The following is a 16,473-nucleotide window of genomic DNA, read 5'->3' on the forward strand; positions in this document are numbered from 1 at the left end:
CAAACAGCCACAATAGACACGTCAAATTTAAAATAACAACAATTATGCACCCAATTTGATGGCTCATACGTTTTCTAAATTAAATTCAATCTATCCCCACAACCTGTTACCAGCAGCAAATAGGCATTACTTAACTCAACCAGTGTTTGTTGAGACACACACGGATGTCGTTCTGCTGTGGAAGCTAAAAGCTATTATACGAAGTTTATACAATGTAACTCCACCCTCTCAACTCAAAGCAAAGGAATGTTTTGCTCCCGGTGATCACACAGTATTTATTTTGTATGTGTGCATACACCCTCAAAAACATAACGACGCTCACTTGCTGTTGAATGGTCGCAGTTCAGCTAGTGTGCGAATTATATTCACACAAAATGTATCTAGTTTGTGTTAACAAAAATCTGACCTTCACTTTTTGCAAAAGCACAGTTTCTGTAATTTGTGTACAGAAGGCAAAATAATCAAAGCGGAGTTTATTCAGTAATGTATAACACCTCTCTGTGCAAGGGGGGATACGTCTCTATACTGCCCTCTAGAGGAGAATCACATCACTGAAAAGAATTTTATATAGCAGAATTACAAGAACAATTTCAGTTACACGACAACAACACAAGAAAAAAAATGGAATAAAAAAAATATTGAGACGAAGTGATTTTTTTTTAATCCCCAAGAATAGCTGTATTTTTAACTGCAAACAAAGGCATCGGTCTGAGACCAGCAGCCACCAGAGGCAACTACTGTAGATACCCATCATATCTCAATCATATACTGCAATATTAATAATTGTTTAAAGGGTTTTGGGGGCTGATGATCAAACAAACCGAACAAAAGGGAAATGATGAGCAAATTTAGTTGTATTATTTCAACTTTATTCTTGAAATAATTTACTTTCAATCAAGTCCTGTTCTTGTATTGTTATATCATTTCTTTGTTTTCAATGTGGCCCCAATAGAGTCAGTTTTAAAATCTCCATAGAGGACGCTTCAGGCCATGTTATGACCATTTATCAGGTAATATGAGGCAGAGTGGTTATCCTCATGCTCTGACTGGCGATTGGGTACGACACCATGGGCGTAGTGGCGTGGCTCATGGTGATGCCCGGCAGAGGCTGCGTCATGGACACGGCCACCGGAGCCACGGACACGGCCACCGGCGCCATAGAAACAGGAGGCGCCATCCCCTGGGCGATGGTCTGCGCGAGAGCAGCCGACAGCGGGGTGATTTCCGGGTTGAGGTGAGGGGGCGGCGCCGTCTGGGGTGCGGCGTTGGTGGGGGGCGCCACAGGGGCGCCGGTGGGCGCCACCAGGTCCTGCTGGGTGACGGGTCGAGGCTGCAGCCCGGTGCTGCTCAGCGTGGTGTGAGTCTGGGCGATGCTGTGATTGTATGAGCTGACCGCACCCACAGGGGCTGAAAGAGTCTGCTCAGCGGGGGAGGGCGTGGAGGACAGCGTCATCACTTTAGCCTGACTTCGGAATTGGGCGTTCTGCTCAAGGAGAACCTCGTTTGTTGCAATAAGGTTGGAAACCTAAGAAAAGAGGATGTCAATTAGTAAGCAGCAGAAGTTCTTGTTTATATATTAAAAAAAATAAAAATAAATCATCATGATATGATTCCCTTGGAATCTAAAATAAGTGACACTGTCATTACTACCTCCACCAATGGACATTTTCATCAGCATGGGATTATCATTTTCAGCTGCATGAGCAACTTGTGGTCAATGAACTTTGATCATTTTATCAGGACACATGTATTTGAAGATGGCTAGGTGTATTTCAAGGCTTTTACATTTTGGGAGAGTCCATGCATTACTACACATGGTAAATTATCCATACAGTGGATAAGTCTGACGGAAAAAAAAAAAAAAAAGTTAAATCACTTTTTTTCACTGTTTGAGACCTATAACCTGAACAACTTAACTGGAAAAAAGGAACGCTTTAAAGTGAAGTAAAAACAAATTGAGATAATGGTTTATTTTGGTCTGATTTTTTAAAATCACAAAAACATGGCATTTGAACAGGAGTGTGAAGAATTTTTATATTCACTGTAGCCTGTATTTTACAATTAATGATTTTATTAAAAAAAAAAAAAAAAAAAAAAGCATCTCTGGTCATTTTGATCTGATTGCTTTTTGGTAATATTAGCCTAAATTTTTGTTGTTCCGCCCATAACATTTTGTTGAGAAGGAATTTATTGTCATCATGAAAAACTAAATTAGTGTTGCCCCGCCTCTTTCTGCAATTATCCTCAATTATTTGCTGAAAACTTAATTGCTGTTTCTGTGCCAAAGCCCTGTTTAGTACAACAGTACCGCATCAGCGCAATCATGTAGCGTCTATATGAAACTATAAACCTTTTGAGGGCGTCAATTACTTACAGAGTTTTGCTATTCGCGGCGGGGCTCGGTCACTATCCCCGGCGAATTGCGGGGGATTACTGTTAACTCATTTTATTTTACTTGTTCAAACCTGTTTCTTCAACTCTGCCACTCTCTTCCTCAGCAGGTTGTTTTCCTCCTCCAAGAACCTGTATTCTAGAGACCGTGTGGGCAAGGTGGCCTGGACTCCGAGGTCATAGTGTCCACCGACGCTGCCGTCTACCAGTCGCAGGCCTTCCAGCCGCCGCCTCTTGATCTGAAGAGCAGTGTGCTCCAGTGAGCTGTCCAATGCTGTGGAATCAAAGAGCCCGCTCTCAAGCAAGGGGTCGTACACCGACAGCGAACTCCTGTCGTACCGCCTCTGTCCAGAGGGACCTATTGCTAGACAGCCACTGATTCCTCCCGCACCAACACCCCCGACTCCAGCCAGGCTTGGATCTCTGCAACCACCCAAACTTGGGCAGCCCATCCCCATGATATTATTGCCACTCACACCTCCTACAAGTCCTGGAATCCCCCCACATGTTCCCCCTCCACCTCCTCCACCACCTACACCACTTCCTGCATTCACCATTCCACCTGCACCAGGCCCGATCACACCACCCCCTCCCACCCTGGCAGGTTCATATTCATAGTCTTTTTTGACATGGCGAAATTTACACTTATTGCCCCTCTGGCACTCGCCCTTCAGGAAGTCTCTGCAGATTGGGACCTCCCCCCTGCTATGCGGCAGATCCGTTGGTGAGAGGCCAAGTCGTGCTGCAACCTTTCCTCTGAGTCCAAGTGGCAGTTCTCCACTTTTCTTATAACAGTCCTCATCCTCTTTAGATCCATGTACAAAGCGACAGTTGGAGCGCAAGCACTCTTTATTCTGGTAATCATGGCAGAAGATGAATTCATTCTTTTGCACCCCCAAGTCCGGTACCTCATTAAAGTCGGGATGCTTGAAGCGACAACGCTTCCCTCTCTTGCAGACATTGCGTATGAAATCCCTGCAGACCCCGTCCGGTGTCAGTCCAGCGCCTTGCACAGTACCGCCACCATTACCACAATTATTTCCATTGCCTAGCGCCCCTCCTCCTCCCATGCCACCAACCCCTCCTCCTGAACCTCCTCTGCCCTCTGCAGCGCAAGCAGAGCCCGGTCCTCCCTCCTCGCTCAGATTCCCACCACTCCCACCACCACCTGACAGGTAGGAGCCGTCCCGATCAGGCATGGCGCTGGGCCCAGCTCGAGGAGAAAACAGCACTCATGTGTATGAGGTCTGCAGTACCCTGGCGACGCTTTACATCCAGGGAAGTCATGAATTGATTATTCTCTTGGCTCCAGCCTGTTTCTGTTGAGACCTGTAAAATAAACGAGGGAACGTAATTAGACTTCATTAAAACGGTTAGGGGGTTGCCCCCGTTTTCTCTGGGGTCTTCTGGCCAGGCCCGCAGGAGTATTGGCTAGTTGTTGCATAGTACAGGTTAAACATAAATGAATAAATAAAAGTAACAAGACATGAAGGTTTACAATGACGATCCAGTTCGGTCAGGAAAATAACAGGTGTCGAACCCAAGGTCTGTGGACCAGATCTGGCCCTCCATGCCAGTTTATGTTCCCCCATGCGAAAGCTTGCCAGAAATGTTCAACTTGTCTTCAAAACTACATATCCATCATAGAAATGCTAATGCTGTTGCCACCGCAATGATTTTTAAGAGATCCTTTTTTTTGTTGGGTTTTTACTGTATACATACCGAGACCCAGTCACTGAACCACTATTCTGCCAACGAGTAAACACAGTAAGCACAATCACGCAGGAGCTGGTGTCAGCCACAGCTTACGCCCACACAGACTCTATAACGTCACACCCACCCCACCACACCTGAATTAAAAAAAAAAAAAAAGAACAAAAAAAAAGGGGGTTTCATTTGGTCTCTCTATATCCCACCTTTTAACCTATGACAGGTGGGTCTGGAGCATATCCCCCACCATAAACGGGCTTTCACAGTAATCAAATATAGGGACCGTTTGTAAGATGGGGTAATTTTTACAGTTCAAACACAGGACATACAAGGTGCGTCAGAGAAGTTTCAGGACTGGTATCACAAAAGATATATTTCAAATCCAAACTATCCTTTGAAGTAAGCCCCCTGGAGTATAATTAATTTTCAAAACCATCTCAGCCACACCTGCATACACTACTGGAAGGATTCTTCAAGGATCTTCCACAGCTGCATCGTCCACATCTTCAAAACAGGTCCCCTTGATGACCCCGTGGAGCTTGGGAAAGAGAGAAACAAAATCACATTGAGCCAGGTCGGATGAGTAGGGTGGTTGCTCCAGCAAAGCAATGTTCTTCTCGGCCAGGAACTGTCAGATGCTCAAGGCATTGTGAGCAGGATTGCTGTCATGGTGAAGCAGCCATGTTGTCCTGCCACAACTCTCGCCTCTTCTCATGAACAGAATTACGCAAACGCCACAGGATCTTTTTGTAGACCAGCTGATTGATCGTACAGCTCACATTGACGGGGAAAACTTCTGGAATATATCTTCTTGGACCAGTCCTGGAAATTTTCTGACACACCTCATATTGAGCTCCAGCCATACAGCTACTTTGTAAACAAATCAATTGCAGCAGTCAGGATAAGCAACACGTTTTTGGAAGAACGTCAAACTTGAAATGGCATAAAGCAAATGTTTATAAAAAAAAAAAAAAAAAAAGTAGCAGTGTGCAGACAACTTCAAGAGGCATTTAAACTCTCTTCTGGCTCTTCATATGGAGCCAAAGCACTATAAATGTTAATGTTTCTAGAGCATCATAATTCACTCTGTTCAAACTGTTAATGCACTTGTCCATGCTCTCCATTTCCAAAAAAGACAAAGCATTGATGCGGAACCTTCATTAAAAGAAAAGATTTAAACTATTACATGTCCTTTTCCCCCCGTCCTTGTTACGCCAAACATAAGCAGTTTGGTTTACATTTAGTTACCTTGCTGTACCCAAAGTGAACGAGTTTATTACGTGTGTCAAAGAGAGTTTGACACCCTTGTGACTTAAACAAAAAAAGTGATACAACAAGTCAACAATGAACGCTAGCTTCCCTGATGCACAAGCATATCGGGATGTGCTATCAAATATTTGAACAAATGTTTGATTGGTAGTGACATTACTCAGTAAGCATGCAAATAGCCTTTTCTTTTGCCTTCATTTCGGGCCATTCTTGGAACAAGCTAAGTTGGGTCATAAAATCATGCTTGCTACGCTTAGCTAGTCAAGGCTAGTTGATAGCTCGCTGAATGCTAACGCTGCCTTACCAAATGGATGCCAGCAGAATTCTCAAAACATGGGCTCTGTCAAGATGAAATACGTCACTGTGGTACACGCCAGCTCAAAATGATGGTTTTACTTTATAATGACCACGTCGGAGTTTGAATTTATTCAAGGCCTGCGTCCTGTTTTGTTTCTTTCCCTACCCACCCTGGCTCTTCTTCTGGGCTGCTCCCCCCGGTGGCCGGCGTACGTTTCTGCCCCCCAGTGGCACGAACGGTGAATTCCTCTGCAATAAGTTTTCGTATATGGCGTAGCTTTTACAAAAAAAAAAAAAAAAAAAGAAGCTCTGTAGCAAGTTAATAGAGCTGTCAAACGAAAATATACTGAGCCAACGCGGTTGTGACAGTCAGCTTGGACAGCATGGAAGTCAAGGAGCTGTTTGTTTGTTAATAAGAAAAACGTTAGTGTCTAAACAAGCCTTGCGTGCTTCTGCTGCACTTTCGTCACAACTGCTGTGCTGCCTGCAGCCGACGCACTGACCAGAAAAAGTAACTACGAAATACTGGACGTGGAGCCAACAGCAAGTAAGGGTTAGATTAAAAAAAAAAAAAAAAAACAACTTGCCGTTATGCACCACCCAGATAAAAACAGGAGCGGCTTTGCAGAGAAGACATTCGGGGAGATTGTTGATAGTAAACACCATTTACACAGTGATCATTTCTGCACCATCTTATTATGTTTGACAGTTGACCTTTAGCCTAATGCTCAGCAAACACTGTCCAACTTTCACTTTTGTAGTCTATAAAATGTAAAAGGACCCTAAAACTGGTTATTACATTACATCCCAACGTATCATAGGATTTAGCAGCTACCACGAAAATATGCTCCCTTGTGGCTCAGAGCGTTTGCCATCAAAATGCATTTAGTGTTTGGACTGAGAAAATGAATACTGTAAACTATTTTCAGGTGATAGGGGCCAAGCTCTGGCGCACATAGCAAGAAAAAAAAAAAAAAATAATAAAAAACAGTATAGTATATTCTTTGGGCACTGTGTTGGTGAAGATAAAAGCGCTACATAGGTTCACACCATTTACTCATTAACTGTCAGCCATTTTCAAAGCAAAGTTCCTCATATCGCCAGTCGTTTTAGAGCATTTTGACTCACCTTTCAAGACCCACACAAAATTGTGTTCTGTGACAATAAGAACTGAACCTACCAAAAGAAGGTTCTTCTTTTTTCTTTTACGAGGAAACCCCCCCCCCACAAAAGCACAGGTCGAGCATGCAAACATGCCATACAGGTAGGAGAACTATCAATCTCAGAATTGTGAGGCAGACATTCTAACCACTACCTCACCGCGCTGCCCTCCTTCATAACTCAAAGTTTTTGTCTGGAATTGTATCAAATTTGATGGGTTTGTGGTTATCGTGCCACCTTTTGTTTCAAGTTTCATAAAAGTCAGGAATCTTAGGGTTAGTTAGTTTCCAACAAACAACCATCAAACAAACAATACCTCTCACCTTTGTGCATAATAAACTACAACATTTTAACAGTTGTACGGCTGTATGCCATTACATTTAGTGCAGAGTACCTTTACTCCAGCCCTTTATTGCAGCCCTATTTTATTATAGGATACTTAGAACAATGAAAAAAAGAAGAGCCATTAAAAGGCTTTTTATGCATGAATTTTAGATAGTTGAAGTACTCTAAACTGTCTTCCCTCCATTTTTCCCTAAGCGTACTCACTGCTTCCCAACAAGTAGAAGAAGAGGCTCTATGACACTTTGGGTCATGATGCCTTACTGAAAAACAAGGCCACTTTGGACCCCGTGGAAGAAGACAAGGAGAACTTCTTCAGCTTTTTGGACAGACATTTGTAGACATATTTTTGGCAAGGTGACACACTTCCACTGAAGCTTCTCTCATGATGGAGAGGATGAGGAGTTAAAGTTTTGACGGACCTGTTGGGGATGAAAATGAAGATTACTTCTCGATGATTTTATTTTATTTTTTTACTTTATTTCACTGTGTGTGTATTTTTTAATATCTTGTACTATATCGTCTGTGTGTCATAATAAAGTCGTATTAAAGCCTTATATTAGTGTTATTATGTCTTCACTGGCTATCTGTGCTGCCTCTTTTATTGGTTATCTTCTAAATTCAACCCTTCTTTACAGGTCGCTGATATGGGTGGCATGCCCCCTTCTCCCATGTGGGTGTGTCGAAAGTCCTGAGTTACTGACTAACGCACCATTTACTCCCTTTTTTTCCCCCTTGGCTAGCACTTTAGATTTGGGACAGTTGTACTCCATTTCTCATCAAGCCAGCGTGCACTTTGACCCAAAGGATATCCTGTGCCTTCTCAGCAGTTACAGCTCAAGCACATTGCAGCCAGCTGACAAAAGAGCTTAAATGCACATTTCCACCCGAACAAACAAGGACTTCTTAGCATTTTCTGAAACAGAAAACAAGCAAGACTGAAAACTTTGGCTCAGAAGTTTGACGATGATGGTAAGTCCTGAAAATGTTCTTTATGGCAATCTCTGAGAGTCATGTGACAACCATTTGCACAGTTGCATGTGTCTAGGGAACCAACTTGAGGTTTTATTCACTTTGAAAGTAAACGGAATGGTAACAGTTATATATTCACTCTGGAGTTCTTGACCCACAGCTTAATTTATATTTGATTTTACAGGAAGAGGTGAAAGAAGAGGTGCCTTCTCTGAGTGTTCATGGTCATAGCGTCAAGGTTGCAGAGGTGCTGCAAGACGGAGATGGACTTACCTTTCTAATTGTGTCTCAAAAAGTAAGAAAAATTTAATACAGTAACAGCGTGCACTAGAAATGGAAAATGTGAAGCAAACATCTGACTCCTACAAAACAGATACAAAACTCAGTTTTGAATTCTGGAAATGTAGATTGAACTAGAAACATCTGGAGATAAAGACTTACTTATATTTGTGCAAAAAGGGCCTGCACCGGAGAGCTCCAACTGCTGTGAGGTTGTGGACCTGGAACACGGCCATAGCCAGCGCCATTGTTGAACACGGGAGTCAGTGTCTACAAACGTTATTGAACCGAGGCACATATTTTACATTCGAAAAAAAATTCACAGCACACCCCCAAACAAAAAGTACTTAATTGAAATGATAATTATGTTTCAAAGTACTCACAAATTGTATGTATCTTAACCACTGTCATTTTGCATCCCAAAAGCAGGATACCATTCTTGGTTTTAGCACGCCTCTAACTTAAAGGATAAATACTTGCGTTTCCACACCAGCCTCAAGGCCTTTTTTAACAACAATTAACAAACTAAGATCACTTATTGGGCCCTAGTTAATGTTTTTGGCATGACAAAGGCTAAAATGTGTTTTCTCAGCTTCATTCTGCTGACGAATTGGTCAGGTCATTCTACTCTCTGATGTACTGTATTTTGATATAGTTTTTGTTGATGATGTTATATTAAGTGCAAGAACCAAGGGGACTGTATAAGGGTTCTTCTACATAAAATAGATAGTTGTAAGTTACTTCATGATTATTTTGTCCATTGCTGTTCTTTTTACATGGATTGAAAGTCCAAAGAGTTCGTTAAAAACAACAACAACGATGAAATCATGGGCACCTTTCAATCTAATGAGGTCCATGGCACAAGCTATATGAAAAGTCCTGCCTTTTTCAGTGTTCAGAATGGCGTTGTGCAGTTTTACACCTCAGCAAACTACAACCATAATGCAGTAATAAACATTAAATGAATACCTCCTTGACAGTGTCAGCCAAAAGTAACCTTTACAAAGGCTGAACTTTAGCACCAGCTCGAACTGCAGGTGTACCTAATGTTGTGGTCAAAGTTTGTGAAATCAGATGATTGGATGTCATAGCATAACTCTCTTGTCTCTCCTGTTGGGGGCAGCTGTCTGGGACGGGAGAGTACCATGTGGACCGGACTTATGAGGATTTTGAATGGCTGCAGCAGCACCTCTTCGCTCAGGAGGATGTGCCTGGGATACAGGGAGTTATAGTCAGTGTTGCCATTTCATTTTTTCCCCCAAATACGTTCTTATATTACAGCCTCCTCATTTGGAAGTATTTCCACATTGATTATCATCAGCAGGACAGAATAGATAAAATGCAATGGCCGTATAAACAATCAAGATAATGGTGATTTGTGTTATTCTAGTATGTTAGTTGCATGATGATGATTACATTGTGGTCGTGTGTTTTTGAAGTCAGGGCAGCGGAATCAAATCAGGAAGTATGTTTTTATTGTGCAACAATTTGGAAACTGACACCAGTTTTGGTAGGAGCAGTGTTGCGTTTGTGATGTATCATGACAAAATGTGTGCATGTTGTATTTGTCATTTGTAGTTGCCATTCCCATGAAAGTCGTTGAAACGTTTAAATCAATAGAGAACATTGAAATTCAACATTGCCTTTGAAAACAATGAGTCATTGTAAAACTGTTTTCCTATTTTCCTACCAAGTTTCCTCCTCTTCCTGTAAAGGCTCAGATGAATGCAACAGCAAAGGCCGCCAGACAGCTTGGTGAGAAAGTCTAGACCATACAACACTTCTGGGGGGAAAAAAACCAAAACACATTGTAATAAATTTGAATGTATGACCCAAAAAAACAAAACTCTAATTATCCTACCCTAGCTGGTTCTCTTTGTTTCCGTTTGTTGAGTGGGATATTGAGTACAATCCGTCTGTAGGTTTCCTCGGTTTGGGGAACTTGCAGCCATACTGTGCAGCACTGGAAACCTTCCTCCACCAGGTGGCAGCACACAACCTACTCACAAAAAACAAAGCTTTGGACATCTTCCTCACCAGCTCCGAAGTGAGTACTGTGGTGTAGATTCTAATAATGACCGACCGCAACACCATTACCACTTGCAGTCGAATCAGCATAAAATAAATGCAAGCCAAAAATATTCTTTATATGTACGAGTAGTCACTGATGGTGGAGTGGTACACTCGCCTGACTTTGGTGCAGGCAGCGTGGGTTCAGTTCCCACTCAGTGACGGTGCGAATGGTTGTCCGTGTCTATATGTGCCCTGCGACTGACTGGCGACCAGTTCAGGGTGTCGTCCGCCTTTCGCCCGAAGTCAGCTGGGATAGGCTCCAGCGACCCTAACCAGGATAAGCGGTGTTGAAAATGGATGCATGGATATTTACGAGTAATACCTGTTGTCAAAAAGGTATAAACAATGTGCAAACCCCAGTTCCAATTAAATTGGGATGCTGTGTAAAACGTAAATGAAAAACAGACTACAATGATTTGCAAATGTTTTTCAACCCATATTCAATTGAATACACTCTAAAGACAAGATATTTAATATCAACTCCCATAGCACAATTTCCAGCGGGTTCTTATCTTGTCTCGGCAATTGTTTAACTTTCCCACTCACTGCCAAGGACATCCTGGATATGATGTGCTGTTCTGGTGTTACTACAAGCATCTTCACTTTCAACTCACTCCCCCTTCAGACCACATGCTTATACCTTTTTCTACTAACTTAACTAACATTTTTTTCAAAATCAACCTCACAATGCCACCCCCCCAAACCCCCACCCCACACACCCTCTTGTAAATCTGACACATCACAGAAAACAGTCTTGTTAATAAGCCGGAAAATGAATGCATACAAAAAAAAAAATAATTGCATAGTATGTAAAATCAGGCTACAAAATGTTTAACAATTGAGTCATTCTTTCAGCTTCCAGATGTTGTGGGCATATCTGTAAATGCTCTCAAAATCCCGCCTCCCCGGAACTTTCAGCAGTCAATCAAATAAGTGCCTTCTTTCATGGCTCCTGAGTGGGGAGAGGAGAATCTACAGCTATGGACATTGCACATGGTCTCACGGGCTGCGGAGAAGCAGCCTCTGAGCCAGCATTAATGACCATTAGCTGCGCCGCCAGGACGGTTTTCCCTCCTTTGAAATTCAGTGGTACAATGCGCTTCTGTGCCGCTGATGGGTGCGCCATTAGCGGACACAGCCGCGCGATGCGCACCGGTCCCCATGGATAAACTTTTTTCCCTTCTCCTCGTCGCCCCACGATGTGCGGCCGGCAACAAACATTATTTTTGTTGTCCCCAGTGTCATTTTTCTTCTAAAAGGGTTGCATCTGAAAAACGATTACCAAGACTTTTGAAACAAATTGATCATAATTGGTTTTCCAAGGTTTTCCAAATTGCAATCTTTCAAATGGACGCATTTTAATTATTGGATTGTAAACTGAATTTGGACATGACACGTTTATATCTTTGTGTAAAGAAACCCATCAATAACATACACATTATAAACATTTTCACACAGCCTTCAAGACAAAACATTTTATATGTAAATTCCTACTACTAGCTGTATGTTATGTTTTAAAGGGTTTTCCAGGAAAATCGGTATAATTCTTTTTTTTAATTTCCAGCCGCCAGGTCGACAGAGAGCCAAGAAAAACATTTTCAATCGCTTGAGTCAAGCTGTGGAAGAGATGAGAAAAGAAGGCCATAAGGTCCTCAAATTGGATTCTTTTGAAATTGACAGCATCTCAGTTGTGTGTTTTTCTAACAGTTTCTTTCACTGCCTATGCAGGATGTTGATGAGTTCTTTCAAACCAAACGGGAAATCAATCACTCTCTAACTGGTGGGACCAGAAACGCAGTGGAGGTGACTTGCACTCCTCCTTTCTTCCTTAATACTGTACATATAGACTAGTGATTCACAACCAGTGTGCCGCGAGCACTCTTCAGGTGTGCCGTGGCAAATTATAAAATTCTATGCAATTGCTCAAAAAATTATTTATTTACAAGAAATAATGTATCTTTGGTCATCTATTCATGCCAGTGAGGCATAGTGACAGACAGAACAAATAAATGCTATTGTATTAGATGGGCGGAAGTACATACAGTAATTAATGTATCTACTTTTTTGCAACATTTTTGTTTGTTGGTGTGCCGTGATATTTTTCAATTGTAAAATGTGTGCCTCGGCTCCATCAAGGTTGGAAATCACTGATATAGACACACTTTTATATGTATTTATTTATTTGTATTTATTCATTCATGGTTTTTTTTCCTTACAGAAATTCCTGGATGTGGTGCTAACTGAGCAAAGTAAGATCATGCCGCACATCCATCTAAAATGTGAATAAAGTAAAAGACCGTTGTCATTTATTTCAATTTATGTATCTCATTTGAAGAATATTTTTCTTTTACGATAAAGATTTGGTAAGCTTTGGTAACCCCCCTGATGTTTTCAGTAACATTGCCACCAGCATTTTGTCTTTCGTCAATTGTGGCCGAAACAGTGGATAGTCGCAGTATAACTGTTTACACTTATGTTTTGTAATTGTCATTATATTATAAGTGTAGTGGGATGTTGTCAAGCTTAACACGTCCACACGGTAATGGTGACATATCAATTGATATTAAAAGCCTTCAGAAATTTGACATATACTGCATTTGTTTAACAGTCCATAGTCAGCTTGCTAACTGAATCATGTTGCTTAGTGAAGGGCCACCATGTGCTCATAAAATGCTAACATTAGCCAAAATGTCCACCCTGTCAGCAAGCTCACATACATAGAACATTGTCTGCTAATATGTCTGTTAATTTATTTATTTTTTATGGGGTGTGGGTGCCTGATCAATATGCATTTGTAACAGCATAACATCTACTTAATACAATAACTATGGAGTTCAATTTTAAAAATGGGGTGAAATGGGGAAATCTCAAAGGCACCTTATGGGGATATTTATTCAGAAGACATTTGTACGACAAAAACTATTGATGGGTCATCAGTGGTACCCATCCAATTTCACACATTTGATAACATAAATTATATTCTGTCATAACACAAAGAACCTGTTTGCAAAATAATTTAGTAGGATTTTGTACATTGCCTTTCCACTGTGATTGCGAGATGGATTTTTGCAAATTTTTGGCATGAGTTGCTGCATGGAGCTCGTGACGGTTGGCACTCATTGTTGGAAAGGTTGCTGAGTTGGAACAAAATGTGGTGCTTTTCCAACAAAAATTTCAATAAATCAAACGCAACCAAGCAATTACAATTCAGTAATCCATCTTGACACCAGTTTTGGTGCTTGATATGCTCATGTGTTTATACAGAAATAGCAGTGGCCTGTGGGCACTTTGCAGCAGCCCTGCATCTGTGTGTGGAATCAAGTGATGATCCTGACAAAGCAGCTTTTTCAAAGTAAGACTCCACTGGTCTCAAGACTGTCACATGGACATAAAGTCAAAATTTGCATTCAAAGTTTGGTTTAAAAAATAAGGTTGACTAATTCTGCATTCTGTATCCATGTAGGATTTGTGTAAAATTATCAGACATCTTTGAGTCAATGAAGGTAATTTTTAATATTCCATAGCTAGAAAAACACTATATACTGTAGGAACATAATGCATTTTTTTTGTTTTGTTTGTCTGTCCGTTTTTCACCTGCAGAAGAGTATGACCAATGTTGCTGGGAATGATGTGACCACTCTCGGACTCGGCCTGGATCTGGAGTCACGCTATCAGGAAGCACAAAAAGTATGTCATGTTCTACATTTAATCAATACTGAATTATTACCCTCTCTGAGGTTTTAATAAGTCACACTGTTGTGTTCATTTAAGGAGATGCTTTTCAGAAGGACCTGTAAACTAGTGGAGTTGGAAACTGCCAGAAAGAATGCAGAGAAGGCCAAGCCAGTCAAGAAGGCTGCTGTGAGTGGCTGTATCCATGTAGAACAATGACAGCTTTTGGCCAACATGTGTCAGTAGAGTATTGCTTTTGCAAGCATGGCCAAACTAGCGAAAAAGGCCACATTTGATTGTTTTTGTTTTTTTTTTAATGGGGAGACTGGCACATTTGATGTGGTAGGAAAAAAGAAAAATGTGTAGAATCCAGTGATTCCTAACCAGAGTGTCGTGAGAAATGACTCAATTCCATTAGATGGCAAAAGCTGTAATCTAAATGTGAATGTAAATAAATCTTTGAATCCACCTTTTGACAAACAGAATAAGTCACGACTTCCTGTGAGAATCTCAGCTTTGTATTCAGTTAAACAGGCTCAAATTTCATACGCAGTACAAGTCATTTGTGAGAAAATTGAGATGAAATCGTCATAACTTCAGTTTTCATTGTTTTTGTGAGTTTTTTTTGGTGGTGTGCCGTGAAATATTTGTAATGTAAAATGGGTTCTTTGCAGGGCCGTGGGGGAGGATGGGTGGGTGGGGGGTGGGGGGGGGGGGGGGGGGGGGGGGCTTTAGGTGAGCAACTGGCATCTGCCGTTGATGTAATCTAGTTGCCAAATTTTAACCCACTATGCACGTTTATCAGTTGGAGGAGGTGAAGACAGCAGCAGAAACCAAGTTTGATTGCATTTGTCAAGTGGCAAAACAAGAGGTACATCACCAAAATTTGACCTATTATTCTGAGAATTTATATGAATATTAATGTGAGTGATATGTTGTCTTGCAGATTGAGCACTTCGAGGGTGCTCGTGTGCAGATGTGGCAGCAGGCTCTGGTGAAGTGGTGCGAAAAGCAGCTCCACACAGCCCGGGAAATCGCAGACCAGTACGACCAGCAACTGCAGGCCTTCAGAGGGATGTGACCCCCTCGTTCACCGCGTGCACTTCCAGTGTGTTTGAACATATGGAAGCATGTCACTTGGTTGCATTTAAGTGCAAATGACGCTCAGTGAAAACAGAAATATAAGCTCATGAGACCATGTCAAAACTACATACAATGACAATGATTAGCTGTCCATTTTCTACACTACTTTCTTGTTTGATGTTATGATCCCACCAAATAAAGTATGACAAATTGAATCCCCCAAAGTCTCAGTGTGTTTCTCACTCTTGGATCATTAATCAGTTGTACAAGGACATTGCAGCAATGACGATCTGAGCTATTCTTCCCCTTTCACGCCCTTTCATTCCTCTCGCTTATGTGCGAATGATATACAGTACCTTAAATCTGTTTTAAATGCACCATTTCCCCCTGAAAGCTCAAACTAAGGCACACCTCTGCCCATAAGCTTGATGTCATCCTCCCCGCCCAAGTCTGTGGAGGACTGCAGGTCCATGCCTCAGAACCACTGCCTTTTCCATCTTATCTGGTCCAGGCCTGTAATCTCTCCATTGGGTGAATTAAGTGGAGTGGTGGTCCATTTGTGGGAGCGAGTGAGAAAGAGATAGATGGCTCCTCTCATGAGAGGAGAGAGCAGAGAGGAAGCTGTGCTCATTTGACAGTGAAGCTGGAGATAAAGGATTATCATCTCACTTAGCGTCCAGTGCTTTTAATTTTTTTCCGTTCACCACATTACATTATATACAAGATGTTTCCAATGCTGACAGAAGGAATTGAGTGGTTCTGCTTAGGGATGGGCATAGTCATCATCAAATGTATCATTGAAATCGCAGTAGCCGTAGTGCAGAATGGATAGTTGATCATTTGTAAACTGGAAATGTGAGAGGGGGTGGTGGTGGTGTGTGTGTGTGTGTGTGTGGGGGGGGGTGGGGGGGGTGGGGGGGGGGGTGGTAGTGGTGTCAGGAAGGGAGTAAAAACTGGCCTTCAAAAAAAATCATGCAAGTGATTCTCTGTGGCAACCTCTGGACAAGCCTAAAGTTCAAAACCATCAAAGTAAAGAAAAAAAATATTTTACATGTTTGCTGACATTTAGATAAATGCCCATCCCTTCTCCCATTGATCCCATACAGTATGCCAGCGTATGCGCCCTATGGGCAATGACACATTAAATGACACATCTCCTTGACTCAGAAACTATCATTCCTTTATTGCTTCATTTGGAAGGAGCAATGACGTGGGTCAAGTCTC

At 41.8% G+C, this 16,473-nt stretch overlaps 2 protein-coding genes and 1 long non-coding RNA gene across 5 annotated transcripts; 1 reads left to right on the forward strand and 2 right to left on the reverse strand.

The window, feature by feature from the left end:
• Positions 1-543: 543 nt before the first annotated feature.
• Positions 544-5,858, reverse strand: zc3h10 (zinc finger CCCH-type containing 10). 2 transcript variants are annotated; one of them, XM_061785041.1, is made up of 4 exons: positions 5,675-5,858; positions 4,549-4,639; positions 2,466-3,720; positions 544-1,525 (listed from the first exon to the last, which is right to left on the reverse strand). In XM_061785041.1, exons 3-4 carry the CDS (start codon positions 3,588-3,590, stop codon positions 1,007-1,009), a joined length of 1,644 nt encoding a protein of 547 aa, XP_061641025.1. In that variant the 5' UTR covers positions 3,591-3,720; positions 4,549-4,639; positions 5,675-5,858; the 3' UTR covers positions 544-1,006. The 2 variants fall into 2 exon arrangements, with proteins under 2 accessions (XP_061641025.1, XP_061641026.1); XM_061785042.1 differs by lacking the exon at positions 4,549-4,639.
• On the forward strand, positions 3,425-15,464 carry si:dkey-28n18.9 (sorting nexin-6). 2 transcript variants are annotated; one of them, XM_061785044.1, is made up of 15 exons: positions 3,425-3,566; positions 7,369-8,142; positions 8,327-8,437; positions 9,545-9,652; positions 10,116-10,176; positions 10,344-10,468; positions 12,059-12,142; positions 12,223-12,297; positions 12,713-12,743; positions 13,759-13,846; positions 13,958-13,997; positions 14,095-14,181; positions 14,266-14,355; positions 14,972-15,037; positions 15,113-15,464. In XM_061785044.1, exons 2-15 carry the CDS (start codon positions 8,137-8,139, stop codon positions 15,245-15,247), a joined length of 1,107 nt encoding a protein of 368 aa, XP_061641028.1. In that variant the 5' UTR covers positions 3,425-3,566; positions 7,369-8,136; the 3' UTR covers positions 15,248-15,464. The 2 variants fall into 2 exon arrangements, with proteins under 2 accessions (XP_061641028.1, XP_061641027.1); XM_061785043.1 differs by lacking the exon at positions 3,425-3,566 and adding an exon at positions 6,071-6,214.
• On the reverse strand, positions 8,378-10,420 carry LOC133483611 (uncharacterized). Its single transcript, XR_009790157.1, has 3 exons — positions 10,283-10,420; positions 10,112-10,204; positions 8,378-9,632 (listed from the first exon to the last, which is right to left on the reverse strand). It is a non-coding gene; the product is annotated as an uncharacterized LOC133483611 (long non-coding RNA).
• Positions 15,465-16,473: the final 1,009 nt, after the last annotated feature.

This window comes from Phyllopteryx taeniolatus, chromosome 9, assembly GCF_024500385.1.
Source record: "Phyllopteryx taeniolatus isolate TA_2022b chromosome 9, UOR_Ptae_1.2, whole genome shotgun sequence".
NCBI classification, from domain to species: Eukaryota; Metazoa; Chordata; class Actinopteri; order Syngnathiformes; family Syngnathidae; genus Phyllopteryx; species Phyllopteryx taeniolatus.

Coding starts and splice junctions, on each gene's coding strand:
- zc3h10 (XM_061785042.1), bottom strand. CDS start 3,590: ATGCCTGATCGGGACGGCTCCTACCTGTCAGGTGGTGGTGGGAGTGGT. Junction 1,526..2,465: donor TGGCAGAGTTGAAGAAACAG/GTTTGAACAAGT, acceptor CTCTTTTCTTAG/GTTTCCAACCTTATTGCAAC.
- si:dkey-28n18.9 (XM_061785044.1), top strand. Junction 12,744..13,758: donor TGTGGTGCTAACTGAGCAAA/GTAAGATCATGC, acceptor GTGTTTATACAG/AAATAGCAGTGGCCTGTGGG. Junction 15,038..15,112: donor GTCAAGTGGCAAAACAAGAG/GTACATCACCAA, acceptor GTTGTCTTGCAG/ATTGAGCACTTCGAGGGTGC.